General features: G+C 51.2%; 1 protein-coding gene across 12 annotated transcripts; it reads right to left on the bottom strand.

Annotated features, from left to right (window-relative positions):
- Window positions 1–324: 324 nt before the first annotated feature.
- On the bottom strand, window positions 325–18,742 carry SRRM2 (serine/arginine repetitive matrix 2). 12 transcript variants are annotated; one of them, XM_024759675.1, is made up of 15 exons: window positions 18,524–18,742; window positions 15,037–15,310; window positions 14,041–14,148; window positions 13,701–13,865; window positions 13,440–13,517; window positions 12,932–12,991; window positions 12,816–12,848; window positions 12,546–12,596; window positions 12,290–12,382; window positions 11,431–11,629; window positions 3,441–10,120; window positions 2,416–2,700; window positions 1,230–1,343; window positions 980–1,090; window positions 325–885 (listed from the first exon to the last, which is right to left on the bottom strand). In XM_024759675.1, the coding sequence occupies exons 2-15, from the start codon at window positions 15,276–15,278 to the stop codon at window positions 876–878; spliced, it is 8,229 nt and encodes a 2,742-aa protein (XP_024615443.1). In that variant the 5' UTR covers window positions 15,279–15,310; window positions 18,524–18,742; the 3' UTR covers window positions 325–875. The 12 variants fall into 12 exon arrangements, 6 of the variants coding, with proteins under 6 accessions (XP_024615443.1, XP_024615441.1, XP_024615440.1 ...); XM_024759673.1 differs by having other exon boundaries at window positions 980–1,087; window positions 12,932–12,994; XM_024759672.1 differs by having other exon boundaries at window positions 12,932–12,994.
- Between the last annotated feature and the right edge of the window lie 2,362 nt (window positions 18,743–21,104).

Raw genomic sequence — 21,104 nt, forward strand, 5'->3', positions numbered from 1 at the left:
TGAGTCCAGCTACCAACCCCCAGCCCAGGCCATAATGGGGAGAGGAACCCAGGGCCCCCAGGCCAGCCTTCTGCTCAGCCTGGGGATAAAAGGTTTAGAGGCTTTGTTTCTTCAGAGTGGCCAGCCCCCTCCTAGCATAAGCATGCTGGCTCCCAGCTGGAAGGAGCGTGTTGGTTTGAGTGGGTTCTGTGGGGGATCCACAGCCTAGAGCCACCCCATAAGGCTCCTCCAAGGTATGCCCCTTGCAAGAGGGATGCAGCCACAGAATAAGGGCAGCTCCTCTCCTAACTCTCCCCACCCATAATAAACAATCTATAGACCCAATTCCTGCATTTCTCGTTTTTATTTGACAGAAAAAGTTGCTCTTGCTGTACAGATTTTAAAAAACCAAAATGCCTTTAAGAAACGTGAAGAAAAGTTGGGGGGGAGGGGGCCACAACCTCACTGGGAGGCCAAGAGGAGCCAACTAATCAACTGCCCTTTTCCAGGTATACCTCACACAGGTCCGCAAGTACCAAACCATCATCCCCCCAAGAACTCGGGGCTAAAAGGGGGGCAGTGCCTCCCAGATCCTTTCTGAGTCAAGACCTGGGAGTCCCCACTGTATCCTCCCCTCCCCCCACTCCCATTCTCATTCCCACCCACCCCAAACCCCCCAAAACATGTGAACCAGGAAAAACTCACAGAGGTTAACATTTCACAGAACAAAGAAAAAAAAAAAGAGGGAGGGAAAGAAGGGAGCCCTCCCCCCAGGATGCTGCCAGGGTTGGGAGGGAGGGCAGACAAAGACCTCCTCCCACAGCTCTGTTGGGGAGAAAGGGGGCACGTCCTGTGGCTCCAGAACTTGGGGTATGGTGGAATTCCCCAAAAAAGATTCACGGAGACCTGAAATGGAAGAGAATAATCAATGCAGAGGCCCCAGCCAGCCCTGGAGCTCTCAGAAGTGAGCCCAGCCCTAGAGTGTGACAAAGACACATACCTGGAGGAACGGTGCCGCACAGAGCGGGGGCTGGGCGTTTCCCTCCTGCGCTTGTGGCCTGGGGAGTGGCTGTCCCCACGCTGGCTTCTCCGGGAACCCCGTTCACTGCTGCTACAATGAAGGACAGACATGAAACCACACACAGGACACCACCAACCCTTGGTACCTTGGAGCCTTAGAACTTATTTTGCAGAAATCAGTGGCAGCCAGACTGGGCTACTGGCAGGACAGCACACACTGGCAACCCTACCTCTGCTGGTCCCGCGGTGAGGGCTGGGGTGAGGGGCGGCGGCGCTCCGCAGGCGAGTAGCTGAGGGACCGGGAGTCCCGGAGGGAGTCTATTGGCTTCCGGGGGCTGCGGGACCTGGGGATCAGAGTAGGTCCCCATAGTGCCACACTCTTTCAAACCCACAAGCCAGCACTCAGGACCACCCCCACCCCACCCCAGGTCCTGACCACCAAACCTCATACCACGCAGGGCCAACCTCAGACCCACCTTCATCCGCTCACTCACCCATCCGCCCGCACACCATCCACCGAGTACCCCAACAGGCGGGGCACGGGGTGCAGCGGGGGAGGCAAAGATAAAGACAGTCCCTGCCCTTGGAGGGGCTCAGTCTGATGGTGAAGGAAGGCCAAGGGAAGCTCGCTTGGCCCCACGTGTGGGAAGCAGCCCCGCAGGACCGATGTACATGGGGTCTGGGGACCCAGGGGAGGGAGACATGGGGCAGGGCAGGGAAGGGGCAAGGTAGTCTTCTTGAAGGTGCTGTTTGAGCGGAGTCTTGCAGAACGAGGAGTTCACCAGGCGGACAAGGGAATTCCAGGCAGGAGGAACAGCATGTCCAAAGGCATGGGGTTCTCCTTAGACTGCAAGGCGCTGCTGAGTGTGGCTGGAGCACAGGGCATGTGTGGGGGCGGGCAGGAGAGGAGAACACAGGGCAGGCAAGGCCAGTTGGTGAAGAGCCTCACACGCCATTCCCGCAGAGGTGGGGCTTTATCCTGCAGGCCACAGGGCGTCCCGGAAGGATTTGTGAAGGGAGTAACCAGATGTGCGTTTTAGAAAGATCCCTCTGGCTACGTGTGGAAGAGAATGGCGTGGAGGCAGGGAGACAGGGAAGAGGCTGTGGATAGAGTCGGGAGAAGATGACGGTGGCCAGACCCTGGCAGTAGCAACGGGGAGACTTAAAAGCTAGAATCCCTGGAACCTGGGACCAGGCTGCATGTCAGGGGCAGGGAGAGGAAGGAACCTAGGACTCCCCAATTCTGGCTTGAGCACCCACTTGGATGACAGCCCTCTGCCAGAACAGGGCACAACAGAGTAAGCAGGGAGAGGAGAGCCCCACTCCTACTGTACAAGCAGACACCACAGTCCAGCAGGGATCTCACAACCCAGGGTCACACCCCACCCCTTCCTTCTCAAGCAAGGCAGCACTCACCTCCGCTCGCCAGGGGGTGGCTTCTTGGGGCTTGCAGGTTTGGGCAAGGCCTGAGGGCCAGGCTTAGCAGGGGAGGGGGAGGAAGAAGTAGAGGAAGAAGAGGAAGACGAAGAAGAGGAAGAGGAGGAGGAGGAGGAGGAAGAGGAGGAAGAAGAAGACGATGAAGAGGAGGAGCTGCTGCTGGAACTGGAGCTGCTAGAACGCCTCTTCCGCTTGGCTGGGGTCGGTTCCTGAGGACGGCCCTCTCGAACAGCCTCCTTTGGGGCTGGGGCGGGGCTGGGGACCCTGTGGGAGAAGAGGGCGTCACAAGGAGACAAGCTGCCCCAGCCCCAACCCTACCTTCCTTGGCCTGGAGGAACGGCAGTGGGGGAGGGGTGCCTGAGAAAGGCCCGGAGCTCTCCGAGAGCCAGTGAGTGCATTCTCTGGAGAGCAGTGGCCCCAACTGACCCAACCTCTGCTAACACAAGCAACAGGCTGGGGCCCGCAGCAAAAGGGATCAAGGTTAAACCTCAAGAATGTCCCTGATGGAGGAATAAGGTCCCTGGGCTCAGGTGTGGAAGCCAGGCTGGGTGGTCTCCGTCCTCTCCGTCCTCAGAGAGGAGAGCCACAGCATGGGGAGGCCTCTGTGTGTGTGGGTTGGCTGGGGGAGGGGCCGTCCTGCCTGGAGGCAGGGAGAGGGATAGGATGACCTCTGAAGATCCTTCCAGCCCAGGGAGTTCCTCTTGAGGTCTAACTGCCATCCCTCCTGCTGTAAAATTAAGTCCATTTCCTCTAGTTCTGTCCTCTGTAGAGACGGAAAACTTATCATTATCCTCTAGAGAATTAACCTTCGGAGACTTTTACCTGTCCCATTCCTCCCCGCCCGTTAACCCCCACCCGGCATTCTCTTCTACCCCCAGCTTAAGGATCATGGTCCCCACACCTCCTCAGAGAGCCAAGAACCTCTGGATAGGGCTTCTCCCTCCCCACCCCCACCAACCATCCCCAAAACCTTCCCCGTAGAAGAGTTCTAAAAGTCCTCTCACCTCTTCAGTACTACCTCAGGTTGAGTGGGAAGGCTAGAGCCCTCCGAGTCGCTAGAACTGGAGCCAGAGGAGGAGGAGGACGACGATGATGACGACGACGATGAAGAGGAGGAGCTAGAGGAGGATGAGGAGGACGAACTCCGCCGCTCCTTTGCTGGCTGCAGGGCAGCCAAAGCAGAAGGCTGCTGGGCCTCCATAGAGGCAGTTGGTTCCCCACCCTCTGGGTGGAACACCCCAGGGACGGGGCCAGAGAGCATGCCATCGTGGTCACCAGCAGAGGATGTGGTCTTTGCCACCGTTCCAGAGGAAAGGGACTGAGACCCTGCTACAGGGGTGGTCTGGGCAAGCAAAGATCGGGACTGGTCAGAAAAAGCAGATGGCACAGGGGACCTAGGCCGATCCTGAGCTGGAGGAAGAACTGACTGTGAGGAAGCCTGTACCATTCTAGAGGCAGGAGAGGGAGCCCGCTCAGATGTCATTCTAGACTGGCTTGGGGCAGATGGTGGGGTTCTGGAGCCTGGGCCTCCTGGTGGGGTTCTGGACCTGGCTCGGTCAAGGAGTGGTGGTGAGGTTCTGCCACTAACGCGCTCATAGGCAGAGAGGGGCACCCTAGGGCTGGTGAGGTTTGCACCAGACAAGGCTGGAGCCATTCTAGCACTAGTGAGATTTGCAGGGGCCAAGGCTGGAGGGGTTCTTGAGCTGGCAATATTCACAGGAGCTGTGGCATGTGTAGATCTAGGACCCACCAGGTTTGCAGGGGCTGGAGCCTGCGGTGTTCTGGAGCTGGACGGATAGTTTGCAGCAGTCGGGGCTGTGCCAGAACCCGTGAGACTCAAAGCTGCCAAAGCAGCTGGGGTTCTGGCTCCTGCCAGGTTCACAGCTGGCGCTGTGGGGGTACGAGGGTCAGCAAGGTTCACGGCCGAAGGTGCCACTGCTGTTCTGGGGCTGGCCAAGTTCATGGCTGCTGCTGCAGCTGGCGTTCTTGAGTCAGCCAGGTTTACTGCTGTTGGGATGGCAGGTGCCCTGGCGCTGGCCAGGTTCATGGCTGCTGCAGAGGCTGCAGGAATCCTGCTGGCAAGGCTGGCAGCTGGGGCTGTTCTGAGACTCATGAGAGGCACTGGAGCTGGAACCTGGGACATTCTTGCAGCAAGGCCAGCTGCAGACATGGACGGAGGAGGCCGAGCGGTGCCAAGACTGATAGCCGTCAGGGCAAGTGCAATTCTAGACTGAGCATGGTTTTCTGGCACAGACGTTCTCGGGTGGTCAGGAATTCGGGGACCTGGACCATCCATCATGGAACCACCAGCTTGCTGCAGGACAGACATGGGTGTTCTAGAGCTGCCTAGGGGCTCAAGCATTCCAGGTGATCTACAGCGGTCAAGAGGAGTTGGTGACATGCTAGGACGACTGAAGCAGCTCATTCTGGAGCTATTGAGCGCTACTGGAGGTGTCCGAGAACCAGAATGATTTCTTGTTGCTGGAGGAGTAGCAGAACGTGAACGATCAGAACTGCTTCCGGACGCAGAACGCCTGCGGATAGCTGGAGGAGATCTTGTTAAGGACCGTTTGCCCCGAGTTGTTCGTGGAGTACGGGACCTAGAACGGCGGCGAATAGCAAGTGGTGAGCGACTTCGAGAACGCTTGCGTGCTAACAATGGGGTCCGAGACCTAGAGCGGCGCCGAAGAGCTAGAGGAGTTCGGGACCTCGATCGGCGGCGTGTCACTGGAGAGGTTCGAGAGCGAGACCTCCTTCGAGTTACCGGAGACGTGCGAGATCTTGACCTCCTTCGGGTGACCGGGGATGTTCTGGATCTTGATCTTCTGCGAGTGATAGGGGAGGTTCTGCTTCGAGATCGCCTTCTGGTTACTGGTGGGGTCCTAGATCTGGACCTTCTCCGAGTCACTGGTGGAGTCCTAGAACGGGAGCGTCGGCGAGTTGGTGTTCTAGACCTTGAACGACGGCGGGTTACTGGTGGTGTTCTGGACCTAGATCGCCTTCGACTCACTGGGGAAGCTCTTGATCGAGATCTTCGTCTAGTCACCGATGTCCTGGACCTTGATCGCCTCCGGCTGACTGGTGAAGTTCGAGACCTGGACCTCCGTCGGCTAACCAGGGGTGTTCTGGACCTGGATCGCCGATGAGTGGCTGGAGAGGCCCGAGACCTGGAGCGTTTCCATGGGGCTGGTGATGTGCGTGAGCGGGAACGCTTCCGACTGGTTGGGGGTGTCCGAGAGCGGCCTCTTCGGCGTCTAGAGGAGGTTCTGGAACTCTCCTGCCGGGCAGGAGACCTTGAATGGTAACCGGAGCCTCCCCTGCGACGCCGAGTAACCCGAGACCTTGACCGGCTCCGCTGTCTTCTCCGAGAGGTTGACTGAGAAGATCCAGACCTATCTCGACGACGGGTTGTTCTGGTTTTCTCCCTCCTCGAGCGGGAACGGGACCTCTGCAGCCCACGAGGCTTTGGTGAAGGAGAACGGCCTCTCCTTGAAGTTGTCTTAGTGCGTGGAGATGAAGCTGAACGCCGCCGGCGTGAGGATCTTGACTTTTCGGCTGGCTCTGGGGAAGACACTGAGGGACTTCTTCGGCGTCTTGGGGGAGTTCTAGAGCGGGTCTCTGGTGAGGATGATGCAGAACGGCTTCTACGGGAGAGCCTGGCCTTCCTAGTCAGCTCAGGAGACGATCGAGAGCTGCGACGGCGAGGGGGAGTACGAGACTTGGTCTTGGGCTCTGGTGATGACCTAGAACTTCTTCTAGTAGTTCTGGATTTGGGTGGGTGTTCTGGAGAGGACTCAGAACTGCTGCTTCCTTCAGGCGAAGGGCCTCTGCCTTTGCTTGATGAACCTGATCTGCTTCGTCTTGGAAGGACCCGAGGGACAGGAGCCTTGGGTTCAGGAGAGGAATCAGAACCACTCTGTGCCCTGGGTACTGCTCTTGGCTTATCTTTAACTTCAGGAGATGAGCCAGACCTACTACGCCGAGGAGAAGGCCGGGATTTGCTGTCGACCTCTGGAGATGATCCAGAGTGACTCATTTGTCTAAGTGGCATTCGTGTCTTAGCTTTAGAATCTGGAGAAGAGTCTGACTCACTTCTCTCCTGAGGCGATGAACTGGGTTTCCCATCAAGTTCTTGAGAAGATCCAGACCGACGTCTCTGGCCGAGAGGAGTACTAGTCACAGTCTTCTGTTCAACTGATGACTCTGACCCACTTCTTTCTCTCTGGGGGGTAAGACACTTATTGTTGAGCTCTGGGGATGATGGAGAATGACTCCTTGGCCTAGGAGTCTGAGGCAAAGCTTTTGCTTCTGGAGAGGAATCACATTCACTCCTTCCCCTGGATGGTGTTCTAGGTATATCTTTCATTCCAGGAGACGACCCAGATAGGCTGTGCCTTGAGGGAGTCCCAGACCCATCTCTAAGTCCTGGGGAAGACCCAGACCTGCTTCTCCTTGAGGGGGTTCTGGGTAAACCATCCTTCATTTCAGAAGATGCAGAACTACTTCTTTCCCTGGAGGGTGTTCTAGGTATAGCATCAAGTACTGGCGAAGAGACACTCTGATTTGAAGACATTCCTGCTTTTTCCACCGCATCTGGGGATAACTCAGAACTGCTGTGTCTGGAGGACCTTGTTGATTGTTCTTTCACATCTAGAGATGGATCTGTCTCCAGCTGATTAGGAAAAGGTCCATTCAAATCTTTAATCTCAGGAGAAAATCCAGTATTCATTTCTGCAAGAGGGCCAGAGTTTCTAAATTCTAAAGGTGATCCAAAGCTATTCTCTCTGGGAGGAGAGTCAGACAGTTCTTTATGTTCTGGAGAAAAGTGTGGCCCGCTCCAAGCTGAGGCCACTGCAGGGACTTCTTCCAAAGAAGCCTGTGACTGGCTTTGGTCAAGAGTCAAAGACATGGCAGATCTTTCTTCTATTTCAGGAGATGATTCAAAGTTACTTCCAGCCATTTCTTTAAGTTCTGGAGACAAATGGGGCAGGACCTGGTTTAAGGATTCTTCAGATTTCTCTACCACCTCCATTAATTCCTCATCTTGGCTTGGCTTAGTTAATGCACTACTTCGGTCTTTTGTATCTGGAGATGACTCAACACCACCTCTTTCCCTTGATGGAGTTCTAGGGGTGTCTCTGAGTACTGGTGAGGACTCAGGCCTATCCTGCACAGAAGGAGGACTCAATTTGTCTCTTGGTTTTGGAGATGATGCAGTAACATCCTCCTGAAGGAGTAAGCTCATTTTTTCTTTTGATTCAGAAGGCTCCAATGTACTCTGCCCCAGAAGAGATTTAGAGTCCACTGCAGGATATAGGGAAGAGTCAGAATGTGACCCGCTCTGCTCAGGAGACATTCCAGATTTCAGCCTAGGACCTTCTGACAATTCACTTCTATCTTGTCTTGTTGGAGATCTGGGTGCCAGCTCAGTGATTGGAGATGAGGACCTGGACTGGCCACCCTTAGGAGGTGTCTGAGATTTGGTCTGCAGATATGGAGATTCAGAATGACTCTGTCTCATTTCTGGACTTGAAGTACCAGATGTGGAGTCTGGTGAAGTTGGAGATTGTCCTTTCTGTTGCAGAGCTGAGGGTGGTGTGCAGGACTTTACTCCTGGACAGAGGGAGAAAGATCCAGAGCAACTCTGTGCTGATATATCTTTAGACTTCTCTTCGGAACATGGTGACTTTGATCCAGGAAGATTATGCCCTGGTGGAGTTTGGGGCTTTGCTTTGGGGCACGGCGAAGTAGACCCTGAGTGACTCTGTCTTGGTGGTGTTCCAGGTTTCACTTTAGTATCTGGAGAGGAGGATCTAGAATGGCTGTGTCTTTGCAACGATCTAGATTCTGTCTTGGAGCATGGAGACTCTGATCTGCTTTGCCTTGAAGGTGTTTTAGATGTCACTCTACTAGGACTTGGAGAAGAGAAGCCAGAATGGCTTTGGATTGGTGACGTTACTGCTTTCATTTTGGGTTGTGGAGATGATGACCCAGATCGGCTCCGTCTTGGAGGTGTGCTAGATTTCACTCTAGGAGGAGAAGACCCAGAGCAGCTATGTCTCGAAGGGGTCCTAGACTTCACCTCAGGATCAGGTGATGATTCAGAACGGCTCTGCCTTTGTGGTGTTGCAGATTGTTCATTTACCTGGGGACTTGTTACAGACTCTTGCCTTGGTGTTCCAGATTTCACGTTAGGTTGAGGAGATGAACTGGAATGACTTTGTCTTGATGGCGTTTTAGATTTCTGATTAGGAGGCGGAGAAGAACCAGAGCGACTTCGCCTTAGTGGTGTTCTAGATTTAGCTTTAGGTTGGGATGATCCGGAGCGACTGCGCCTTGGTGGTGTCTGAGACTTTTGTTTAGGGCGTGGAGAGGACCCTGAAAGGCTTCGCCTCACAGACAAGCGGGATTTTACTTTAGACCTTGGTGAAGAGAGAGACCTGCTCCGCCTCGAAGAAACTCGAGATTTCTTCATTTCTGGGCTTGAGTTGGACCTGCTCCTTCTCTGTGATGCTCTGGATTTGTTCTTCCGCTCTGATGATGAGCCAGACCTGCCCCTTCTTTGTGGTGTTCTAGAGTGAGATCTTCCCCGTCTAACTAGACTTCTACTACGGGATCTTCCTCGTCTTGCTGGTGTCCTAGACTGAGATCTCCCTCTCCGGGTTGGTGTTCTAGAGCGTGACCGGCCACTTCGTCTAGCTGGGGTTCTGGAGCGCGACCGCCCACGCCTGGCTGGGGTTCTGGAGCGTGACCGCCCACGCCTGGCTGGGGTCCTAGAGCGTGACCTGCCACTTCTCCTGGCTAGTGATCTACTACGAGACCTCCGTCGTACTGGTGATCGGGTCCTAGATCTGCGCCTAGCAGGTGTTCTAGACCGAGACCTGCCCCTCCGGACTGGTGTTCTAGACCGAGACCTGCGCCTAGTGGGTGTTCTAGATCGTGACCTCCGCCTGGCAGGTGTCCTAGACCGAGATCTGCCCCTCCGGGTGGGTGTTCTAGAACGAGATCTGCCCCTAGTTGCAGGGGATCTAGAGTGTGACCTGCCTCGTCTTGCTGACCTAGACCTGCCTCTTCTCTGTGTATTTCTGCTCCTGGACCAGCCTGGTCGCTGAGGAGACCTAGAGCGGCCACGTCGCTGGGGGCTCCTAGATCGTCCCCACCTCTGTGCAGACCGGGACCTACGCCACTGAGGTGACCGGGACCGAGAATGACCTCTCTTGGTAGGGGTTCGAGACCGAGACCGCCCCCTCTTAGTGGTAGGACTACGGGACCTCCCCACTCTATGAGAAGGAGTATGAGAATGTGACTTATCCCGTTTTGTTCGGCCATGTGAGCGACTCTTGGATGCAGGAGAAGAAGAAATATCTCGGCGGGACCCAGGAGCTGGTGTAGGTTTAGGACTTTCAGGGGAAGAGCTGGCATGCCGAGAAACTTTGGTAGGTTGAGGGGAGGGCGGGCCACTCTCTGAAGAAGATTGGGGAGGTTTCTCAGGAGACTTAGGTGGTGAATGGCCCTGGGCTGGAGACGCCTCAGAAGGGGGGTTCACTGGCTCCTGACTTAAGGGGGTTGTTGCAAGGGGTTGTGGGGAGCCGCCATATTGCTCAGCAAGGAGCAGAGTGGGAGCAGGTAGTTCTGGCCCTGTGCTGCTCCTTTCCGGAGAGGGGCTAGGTTGAACTGCAGATTTCTAAGAGTGAAAAAAGAGTAAGGATATGGGTATGTAAGCACCAAAACTTCCTATCACCTGTAAGATCCCAACACCCTTTCCTATGAAACTTTTCCTCTATGCACCCCATTATACCAACTGGTCCTTTTCCTCACCACAGGCAGTCACATTCATTCAATAACAAGAGATCACATAATATAAAACACAGTGAGAAACGTACGAAAACACAGTCTACAATCTCGAGTCTTCTATCCAGAGAAAAAACATAATGCAAACTAATATACTATATTTCACAACAGACAACCATTACAAAATGCTGAGTGCAAAAAAGAAGGTATTTTTAAATGGAAAGATAAAGCAGTTTCCCAAAATGACTGACTTCACGCTTAAAAAATAACTATGTTAAAATAAAAGAAAAAAAAGACAAAGATTTGAGTACGTGACTTATGTGAATAAGAGACCAGAATGAAGTACAGGGAAATACAGAAAGAGACCAAGTTATAAAAGCTTTAAATGTTAAAGTCAAGAGCAATAGGAAGTAAATTAAGTTTCTGAGATGATCCAACTTGCAGTTTGGAAAACCAACTCTGGGTAACATGGAAAACAGACAGGAGAGCTACAAATTTAGCAAAAAGCAATTAAAATTATACTGTGATTGTTGATGTAAGAAAACATGATTAGAACTTGAATTTCTTTTTTTTTTTTTCTTTGCGGTACACAGGCCTCTCACTGTTGTGGCCTCTCCTGCTGCGGAGCACAGGCTCCGGACACGCAGGCTCAGTGGCCATGGCTCACGAGCCTAGCCGCTCCGCAGCATGTGGGATCTTCCCAGACCGGGGTACGAACCCGTGTCCCTTGCGTCGGCAGGCGGACTCTCAACTACTGCGCCACCAGGGAAGCCCTAGAGCTTGAATTTTAATAGCAAGTATAAAAGAACAGGTACTGAATAGATCTTTCCAAAGTTGTGTTTTCAGACTGCAAGCAGCAACCCAGTGGGTTGAAAAGCTTTAATGAGCCACAACCAGCATTTAATGAAACTGATACTAGAGACACTATAAGTAGTAAAGTTAGGTGTAGTTCAAAAAATTTTTTTTGTTCCAGTTCTATCAACTTATAAGTACAAAGAAGACAGTGATGTAAAACTTACTAACACCCAGTAAAGTTTGAAAGCCACAATTCTAAAGGATTTGCAGATGAAAAAGAGAACTTTATGAATAACTGAGAGGAATGCAAGAAACAAAACCAGACCTTACTTCTCCCTTAACTTCACACACCTATCCTGAATCCACAGCCCTGCAAACCAAAGAATATCCATTAACTCAAGAACATACCTCCTTCTTGTCTTTATCTTTGTCTTCATAAGGGCTGCTAGGCTGCTTTGTAGAAGGCTCCGGGCTACTAGGCTGCCCTATGTTGGTGATACCTGGTTCCCTGGATGGTACATCTCCCTCCCCTCGACGTCCCGAAGCAGGGGAAGGACTTCGCCCAGTCAAGGTAGTAGTATGGGTTTTAGCTGCAGCACTTCGAGACCTGAGGGAGGTAATTGAGGATGGGAAAAGAGGAAGAAAATCAGTTCAGGGGAGAACAGAAAACCCCCTCCCCAGCTCCCATCCACCTTTCTTCAATATAACCCTCTTCCAAAGAACCTTCTCTTACTCACAGGATTCAAGTAACTCATATTGAAATTCAAGTCCAGTTCACTTTGCTCCTTCTCTTCTCAACATCAGTCCCCAAAAATGTTCTCCCTCTACCCCTTTATATTTACCTCCCCCAAACCTCCCAAAACCCTCCACCCAGTCCATTCCCTACCCGCTTCATTCACAACTCACCTCTGAGCCCACCTCCTTCAGGAAGCCTTCCCCGATTAAGGAAGCCAGGGTAAGGATTCCTTCCTCCCCCAGACACCACGAACAAACCACCACCCTCCCTATTCTGGCAATCCATATATATCAGAACAAAACAAAAAATCACAAACAAAAGAAAACAAAAAACAAAAAACAAAAAAAAAAGAGAAGGGGAAATGTATATGTCTGTCCATCCTGTTGCTTTAGCCTGTCAGCTCCTAGAGGGCAGGGACCGTGTCTTCCGAATGGTCTGTGCAGCGCCTAGCACACCGTGGGCGCTCAATAAATATTAAATTGATTAACCCACAAGTCCCTCTCCCTCCCTTCCTCCTGGACCACCCCTTACCGACTGCGGGAAGTATCTGAAGAGGAAGCAGAGTCTGCAGAAGTTGAACGGTGCACCCGTCGGCTCTTGGGGGCTGGTGTTGTACTTCGAGACCTGAAGGAAGACCACCACCACAGCTCAGGGTGCTGTCACACCTGCACTGGGTTCCCCTTATCCACCCTTCAACCTTTTACCAGTCAGGGACGTAACTGATTCTGCCCTATCCCCAGGTGGCACTCATCTACTCACTAAGCAAATTCCCCTCTAATTCACTCACCGCTTCCGCTTCTTGTCCTTAGATTTACGTTTGCTCTTTGGAGTAGGAGACCTGAGAAATAAGGCAAAATTATTTAAAATAAAAATCATTTTTAAAGAAAGAAAGAAAATGAAAAGTAAAATGGAAAGAACTGAGTTACTGACAGTAGAAGATCAAGGAACTGAGCTTTACCCCAAGAAGAAAAAAACCCCAAAGAGCCAGCAAGGCCATCAAGCAATGGCTCACCGCTCCATGTGCCACTATGTTCCCTATGCCACAAAGAGCTCTTACCTATGCTTCCTTTTCTTGGATTCAGATTCTGACCTGTTGGTAAAAAATAAGTAAAATAATTATTTTTTACCTAGGCTTGGACTCACCAAACCTCTCCAATTATTCCCACCTCATACCTGTGCTTCTTCTTCTTAGAGCTCTTCTTCCTCTCTCGTCGGGGAGAGCTGCTCTCTGACCTGCTAAATGTGGGTTCAGAAACAGGTCATTCAGCCTGCCTCCTTCCCTGGCCCACCCACTTATAATCCATCCCCAAAAAGGCTTCTAAAGCACAGAACAACTCCAATAGCACCAATGTGCAGATCTAAGCCCAGAACTTATTTACTCTCCAAGAGGCGTAGGTACCTCCCTATTATATAGCAACAAACCCCAAAATGGAAAGAACAACATAACTCCAAAATGCTGCTGATCAGTTCTGCAGAGGTACAGAATCAACCCTTCCCCACCGAAGCAGCACACATTATTTCTTCTACCAGCTGAGCCCTGAATGGTAACTCCCTCTACCCTGACTTTTCTGACAACTCTCTCCTACTTCCTAGAAATAAGAATACTCTCTTTCCAGAGAGAGAGAAAAAACATGACAGGTTTGGTCCTCTGGCTACTAGAATAGCTTTCCAACTAACTTACCGTCCTCTATCTTTCTTCTTTTTCTTCTTCTTTTGCTTTGGGGTTGGTGAGCGAGAACTGCTAGACTCCCGGACAAGGCTGAGGAAAGATGAAAAACGGCAGAGATGGGTGCTAAGACAAACTTTCTTAGACATTTCAACTTCAGAAAAACAAAATCTCAAGAATTTGAAAAGACACAGTCCACACACAAAAAATGGAGCAGAGTGCTTAGAATTAGGAAGAGAAACTGACACTTGACACTGGCTTCTTGGTCTTGTGTACCTGTAAGGTTTGGGTGGCTCAGGAACTGGTTGTTTAGCTTCTCGAGCACGACGCTGAGGATCAAAAGAGCTGCCATCCACATAGGAATCACTGATGCCAAAGGCAGCTCGGAGTCGCTCGTTCTTCTTCTCATTCAATTCTGCCAACTGGTGAGTCTCAGTTACCCTAGAGGAGAAAAGGTCAAAGGTCTAAAGGAGATAGAGAACAAAATGCAGAGTCATATTCACACAAACAGCCATGAGAAAATGAAGACAAGAGCAGGGAGAAAGTCCAAACTAAACAGAGAGAACAGCAAAAGCAGAATAGAGTCCAGAGAAAATCGAGAGAGGGAAACACTCACGCTGGCCTCTGCCCTGGGGTCTCCTCCTTGCCCCCAGGGTTCACATCCTTCTCCAGCAACATGAGTCGAAAGGTCGCCACTTTTTCCTGAATCTGCTGTTCCTCGTACCTGGAGAACAAAAGCCTTCAGGGTTAGAGGGTGACTAGACACTCTCCCCAGTCCCAGGTTTACAGTTCCCTCGTTCCCAGCAGGATCCCTTCCCTTTCCATGCACACATACAATTTTTCACTCACTGTCACCCAAAGGGCCCTTCTATTAAATCCTGCTCTTTTCCTGTCATCTTTCTTCCCTCCACTGACTACACCCTCTAGAACAGTGGATTTTAAACATGCTACACTCCAGGGGCCAAGAGAGGAAAGTTAAGCAGGCAGAGTTCCAGGTGTTCCTCCCCAAATCCAATCAACAAGTCTTTCATTTCCTGGGATTCCAAAGGAACATGCATTATATGAAACGGGCGCCACTGCTGAAGTTTGAAAACCACTGCTCTAAAAGGTTTTCTGCCTTAATAGGTTCCTTTTCCAAAATCTCAATTCCCTATCCAACCCATGATCCCTTTTATCCGGGTATTATTCCAATTCCTGTTTTCCTGCCTTTGCTACTGTCCAAGGCCTCAATCCTTAAATCCATTTACCTTCCTTTTCTCTACCAATGACAACACATATCAGCTTACCTAGCTAGCTCTTGTCTCTTCCCTGGTCTGCTTCCCCACCTCTCCCTTAAAGCACATATTTGCTTCTCAATGGCCCCCCTCTTTCCCCATGTGCCTCCATCTAAATATCTCATAAAAGCCTCCCTTTTATATCCCAGACACAGGTTCCTCATCTCTCACTTTGAACTGTCCCTTAACTCCTTTCAATCCGCTAGCTCCTTTACCTCCTCCCCTCCTACAAGTCCTCTCCAGGCCTCTTTCAACCAGCCCTAAGCTCCCTACATCCCACCTAACTCCCCCAGCTCTGCACTCACTCAGTGCTTGGCTCTCCCCCAGCCCTCCCTCACCCCTGCTCTTCCATCATCTCCTCCAGCTCGAGGCATCGCAGCTCCACGCGCCGCTTGCGCTCGTGGTCCAGGATGTCAGGATTAGGCCGCTTCACCAGGGCAGCCTCCAGGCGCCGCAGTTCCTCCTCTCCCTTGTAGTCAGGCCGCTCACCGCGGCGGCCCCGCACCAGGGACAGGTTGCGCTGGACGTAGCCGTTGGTGCCGCTGCCCCGGGGCGTCGGCAGCCCGATCCCGTTGTACATGGCCCCGTGCCCGGGGTGGGGCACCACCGCTCCTGAAGGGGAGCGGGGAGACACGGGTCAGGCCCCTGGCCCCAAACTAGCCACTTACCACCACCCAAATCCCTGCTCTTCTTCAACCCTACTTCAGCATGTCTCTCCACACTAAACCTCCTTTAGCTGCATAATCCTCCTGGTCTCCTAAAAAAACCTGTTCTTCATCCTTCCAGCACTGCTTTCCACCAAATCATAGCCCAGCTCTTACAGCCTTTCCCCACAATGTCCAAGAGCCACTCTTGTTTTCACCTAGCTTTCCTGTTTCCACCCAAAACAAAGATCCCATTTCTCCCAAATTTCTCCACACTCTCTCTTTATTCTCCTTTAGCCCCAATATACACAACTGGTATCTTCACCAACTACTCTAATTCCTAACCCTGGCAACTGACTGAGGCCTCCAAACAGGGCACAACAAACACCAAACGAAGATCTGTGGCACCCAAAGGCCTGCAGTCCAAGTCTAGACTCTTCAAGAACTGACCTAAGCATTTCAGGCTCCCCTGAAGGTAGCCAGAAATTATGAATACAATCTGACTGAACAGCCCCTAGATATCCAAAAGGTGGCCCAGACTAAAGGCCAGCATGCACATCAGAAACACATGAACTTTGGATATGTAATCCTCTTATACTTCACCTCTTAAGTAGGGGTCATTTCCAATCAACTATCCTGACTAATAATATATTCCTTCAATTTCCTTCCCAATAGGATTTCTCACATGGTTTGTGGCTCACCGAACTCTCACTAGCTCCTGTAAAATATTACATTTTCAACTCAATGCTCTAAATACACCAAACAAGCCTCCTCTGTTCCAACTGTCCCCATACCTCCTCTACATTCCTTCCCCTACACTTACAAAACCGCCACTCTTCATACCTCACTTTCATTAATGTCAAACTGTCAACTTTCCCTAACAGTCCCGTTATCTCATTTCCTAGTTTTTCTCTTCCAGGCCATCCTTAACCCTCTCATTATCACGTGCCTCCTACCAGGTTCTATCCTCTCAATCTGTCCCAACCCCAGCATGACTCTGAAGAGCCCTCTAACCCTAGTTTTACTGATTAGATTTCTTGGCTACGTACACTCTATTCCTTTCTCCAGCTACATGTACTCTGTTTTTTTCTCCAACTCATCCTGTCCGAGATAGTTTCACATGGGGAAATGTGTGAGGGAAAATGATCCCAGGAAAGAACCCAAGGAACAAAGTGGAGAGATTAGTGAAAGTAAAGGGGAAAAACATAGAACTGGATAAAAGAAAAGGCTTCATTTTAAAAATTCTGAAAGAAACATCATACAAATACCTGGAAGAATGTACTAAAGCCCCCCCCCACCATACAGGGAGATGCTGAATGAAAGGGAGCTAGGACAACTCTAGAACAGTTTGGAGCCCCTTACCCCCCAACTCTAAGGCTGGGTCCCTGCCCAATCCCAGTTGCAGACTCTAGAGATCTGAAAGCAAAACAAAATGAAATAACAATACTGGGTTAAAGGAGTGACAAATGATGCTAAATCTATGAAAGGCAAATGGAACTGTGCAAAGAAATGAAAAATTTCTTTACAGCACAAGAAATCTTCCAACCCTCACTTTTATTTTCTTAAATTTTCTCCTCCCTATTCTAAAGCTAGGCCTTCTTTGGCTCTCTATACCCTACCCAGTTTCTGCTTCCCTTGCAGAACGCTTCTGACCTGCAATCAATTCTTCAGCTTAACCATTCACCCACACTTCCATACCACCTCACACAATAATCCTCCCACTCCCTGAAAAAGGATAACCAGCAGCTGCTAAGCAAAGGATATTAAATCACAACAGACTGGAGAACTTTTATGGAATGAGCCAAAAAAGAAGGAAAAAAAAAAACCCAAACAAACAGAAATACCACAGCATCTAAGACAGTGCTCAAAACACTAAAAGGATGGATGGACCAAAAAGTGTATTAACAACACAAACACCAATCACCAAAACCTAAATAAGGACACTTAAACTGGGGTCCGGGACTGTGGGTATGCAAAAATCACCCAAGCTAAAAGCTGACAGTAAAAGCTGCAAAAAAAAAAAAAAAAAAAAAAAAAAAAAAAAAAAGACAAAAAGGAGTTTTTTCTGTTGGAAAATTATCACGATGCCCAACTAACCAGGCAGAAGGGGGTCTTGAAATTCAGTATGATGGTAGTCAAGAAAAAAAACGCACCAAAAAGGGAGGAGTGTGCGCAAGAAAATGGACAAAAGTAATAAGCACAACAAGCTCAGCACTGGGGCACTGTAGTAGCTGAGGAGACACTATGAAACCCCAGAAGCTAAAACACTAGCTCAGGAAGAGACCTCGACTCACACTCAAGAGGAAACACAACTCTTCAATTTTTGACCCAGAAGATATCTTAGAAAAGCGTCCGAGTGAAAACCAAGGCCTAGAAAAGTTGTGTGCCAAATAATGACAAAGTCCAGCGTTTTCTCCTCAAGGAAGGGCTGGCAGCCTCCTCCCCAGCCGTAACACAACTTTGGGGGAGATGATGAAAAAGTGCAAGAAAGAAAGGAGCATGTAATCTGCCTTTACATACCTAAACCAAATACGTACCAAATACGTAAAATTTTTAAAAAACGTTTAGAATCCTTCTCTTCCTAATACCTCATGACAGACAGTAATGAATCCAAACTGCCTAACTCTCCCGGACATCTAGTTCAAGGCCTTCTCTGCACTGGCTGAGCGGCCAAGGCCTATTTTCAGCCTTGAGAAATGGGGGAGGGGGCTGCGCGGCGCCCCATAGTATGGGAGGCTCCGGGCCCGACCCCAGGCCCCCGGGAGGGACGGGTAGGCCGGACGCCGGAGAAGCGCGGGGGAAAGGAGCCGGCAGCGGGCCCCGGACGCCGCAGCCCCCTCCTCGCCGAGAAAATGTCGGCAAAGACAGCTGCAGGAGGGCCTCCTCGCCGCACGCGTCGGGGAAGGGAGAAGCCGAGTCGCGCGCTCCCCCCTCGAGAGCGCGCGCGAGCCCGAGTGCACTCGGCGGCGCGCGCCGTTGCCATGGGGGAGGGAAGAATAAAAGCCCGCGCGCGACAAGAACCGCGAGAAGGGGGGAGGGGAGGCAGACCAGCAAGGACGTCCGCGCGCGAGCTAGGGGCGGCGAGCGCGCGTGCGCGCGGCGGCCTGAGCCGTTCTCCGCGCGCTTTGGCCTTGCGCCGGGGCCGCCGCCCCTCCCCCACCCAGCTCGCGCGCTCTCTCACCCGCCGCCGCCGCCTCCGCCCGCCGCCTCCGAGGGGGAGAGGTGCTGCCGCTGCCGCTGCCGCTGCTCGAGCTCCTGAGTCCCTCGGGGCCTGGAGCCGCCGCCTTGCCTCGCCGGCCCGCCCGCCTCAGCCAACACCGCCGACTCCTCGCTTCCTCCGGGGCCGCAGCGGACTCCGACTGCGCCACTCGCACCCCGCCTGGGCCGCGCTGCACGTCAGCACGACCAATTATGTGCGTCAGCACGCAGCTGCGCGCGTTGCAGGGCCTGCCGGGAACCGTAGTACGCCCCGCGGCCTTGTGCGCAGGCGCCGAAACCGCACCGGGAAGTGTAGTTTCGTAAGGCCCGAAGGAGGTTCAACTCTGTCGTCGAAGAACTACGATTCCCGTCAGCCAGTTGCGAGGAAGGTCTGGGGGTAAGACCGGAGCAAACAACGCATTCCAGAGACTTTCCACTAGGGGGCGGGAGGACACAGGGCCTAGCGACGCTAGCGCTCTCCTCGGCCGCCCACCTTCGACCCAGGGCATCCTGGGAGTTGTAGTTCTAGCGTGGCATGGAACCCGTACGTAGCTTCGCCCTCCCTGCCCCCACACGACCGCCATTTTGTCTCCCCGTGTTGGGAGGCGATGAGCCCGAGCCCACTGATACAGCTGTTTGCAAGTGATCGCAGGCTTCCTGGGGCGAGCCCGGGGCCGCGCCGCACCCGTCCTTCTGCACCCAGGAGAGCCCGCCCCCCAGACCCCGGCCAGCGGACACCCCCGGAACCCCAGAGCCCAGCTACAGGCCTAGGGCCTGAGCCAAAGGCTGAGCCAGGAGGCCGTGGTGTTCGCAGCTTCCAGCCGCTGAACCCGGCCGGCTGCCCCTGGGGAATGATTTTTTTTATGATCTCCGAGTAAGGCGCCCAGGCAGCGATGTGATTTTCGCCTACAGAACCTGGGACATGTTATATACGTCGTGGGTGGGCAAACGTGTTACAAACACCCTTAAGTTTTTCACCCTTCTGCAGAATGTCTTAGGTTAATGGTTTTAAGTCCGTTTTCTTTGAGCCTGAGAACCAGCCAGTCTCCCTCAGAGCAGACTTTGAAGAAGCTGGGCTTCGCAGGCAGGCCAACATTTTAACCTGACCTTGGGCTCGCACTCAGCAGTCCTGGCACCCTCAACAGGACCCAGCACGTGGCAGACACATAATGAACTGTAGTCCGTTTGAGTTTGATTGTGTTTAATGTTAGTTTTCTTTGTAACCAGGGAAGGATAAAGTCATCTCAGACGCTGTAACTGGGCCACCCACCACTTGGCGTAGGAACTGTAGCTTCGGTGTACGGTGCCCGGGATGTTGTAATCTTGCCTCTGAACTGCGGCAAGTGCTTCCATGAGCTGGATGAACCTTTGGAGTAATTTATGGCAAACTGGCAAAGCCTGTGTCTTTTCTGGGCCTAAGCTGGTGTTTCTGAGGTTGAGGGTGAAGGTGGTGGTTTCTTAAAACCCACCACCTTCAGTGAGACCCTTCCCTGTAATCAAATTCCCAATGATGTTATTCCCTGTATTTACTGAATATTTTGTGCTAAATTCTGTACATGAATCACTGCAGTTAATGCTCGTGACAATCTCCTTTTCCTATGGGGAGAACTATGAATTCCTTTACATATCCACAGCACAGTTTTCAAAATATGAAAAGTAACATGGAAATAATACTATAATCTACAAACCTTATATAGAGGTGTTATCAATTGTTCTGATAATATCCTTAATCACAAAAGAAAATTCAAAATCATGCATGTTGCATTCTTAGACTCCTTTAACATACTATAGATACTCTTTTGCACTTTACTGTTTTTCACTTAGCAATATATCCTGGAAATCATTGCATATCAGTTCACAGAGATGTATGGATGGACTTTTATTTAACCACTCTTTTATATATGAGCATCTAAATTGTTTCCAATATTTTCTAATTACAAACCATGCTGCAATGAGTAACCAGGAGCATATGTATTTTCATATTGTTAGCGGGTATTTCTTCAAGGTAAATTCCTAGAAGTGGAATTGCTAGGGCAAAAGGTAAAGACAAATGTAGTTTTGTTAGTAAGGACAGAGTCCTCTCAGTAAGGGTTATACCAGTTTGCATTGGCAAAATATGGGAGGGCCTACTTTCCTACTACCTCACCAACAGAATACATTTCTGTGCTTTTCCATTTTTGCTAACCTGATAGGTGAGAAATGGTATTCTAGTGCAGTTGTTTTGTGTGTGGTAAAATGCACATAAACATAAAATTTACCATTTAAACTATTTCTGAGTGTACAATTCAGTGGCATTAAATACATTCACAGGGACTTCCCTGGTGGTCCAGTGGCTAAGACTCCTCGGTCCCATTGCAGGGGGCCTGGGTCCGATCCCTGGTCTGGGAACTAGATTCTGCATGCATGCCACAGCTAAGAGTTCACATGCCGCAACTAAAGATCTGGCTCAGCCAAAATAAATAAATAAATAAATATTTTTTAAAAAATAAATATTTAAATACATTCACAATGTTGTGCAACCATCACCACCATCCATTTCCAGAAGTTTTTCTTTTTTTTTTTTT

Source organism: Neophocaena asiaeorientalis, unplaced genomic scaffold (genome assembly GCF_003031525.2).
Source record: "Neophocaena asiaeorientalis asiaeorientalis breed wild unplaced genomic scaffold, Neophocaena_asiaeorientalis_V1.1 scaffold254, whole genome shotgun sequence".
Lineage (NCBI taxonomy): Eukaryota > Metazoa > Chordata > Mammalia > Artiodactyla > Phocoenidae > Neophocaena > Neophocaena asiaeorientalis.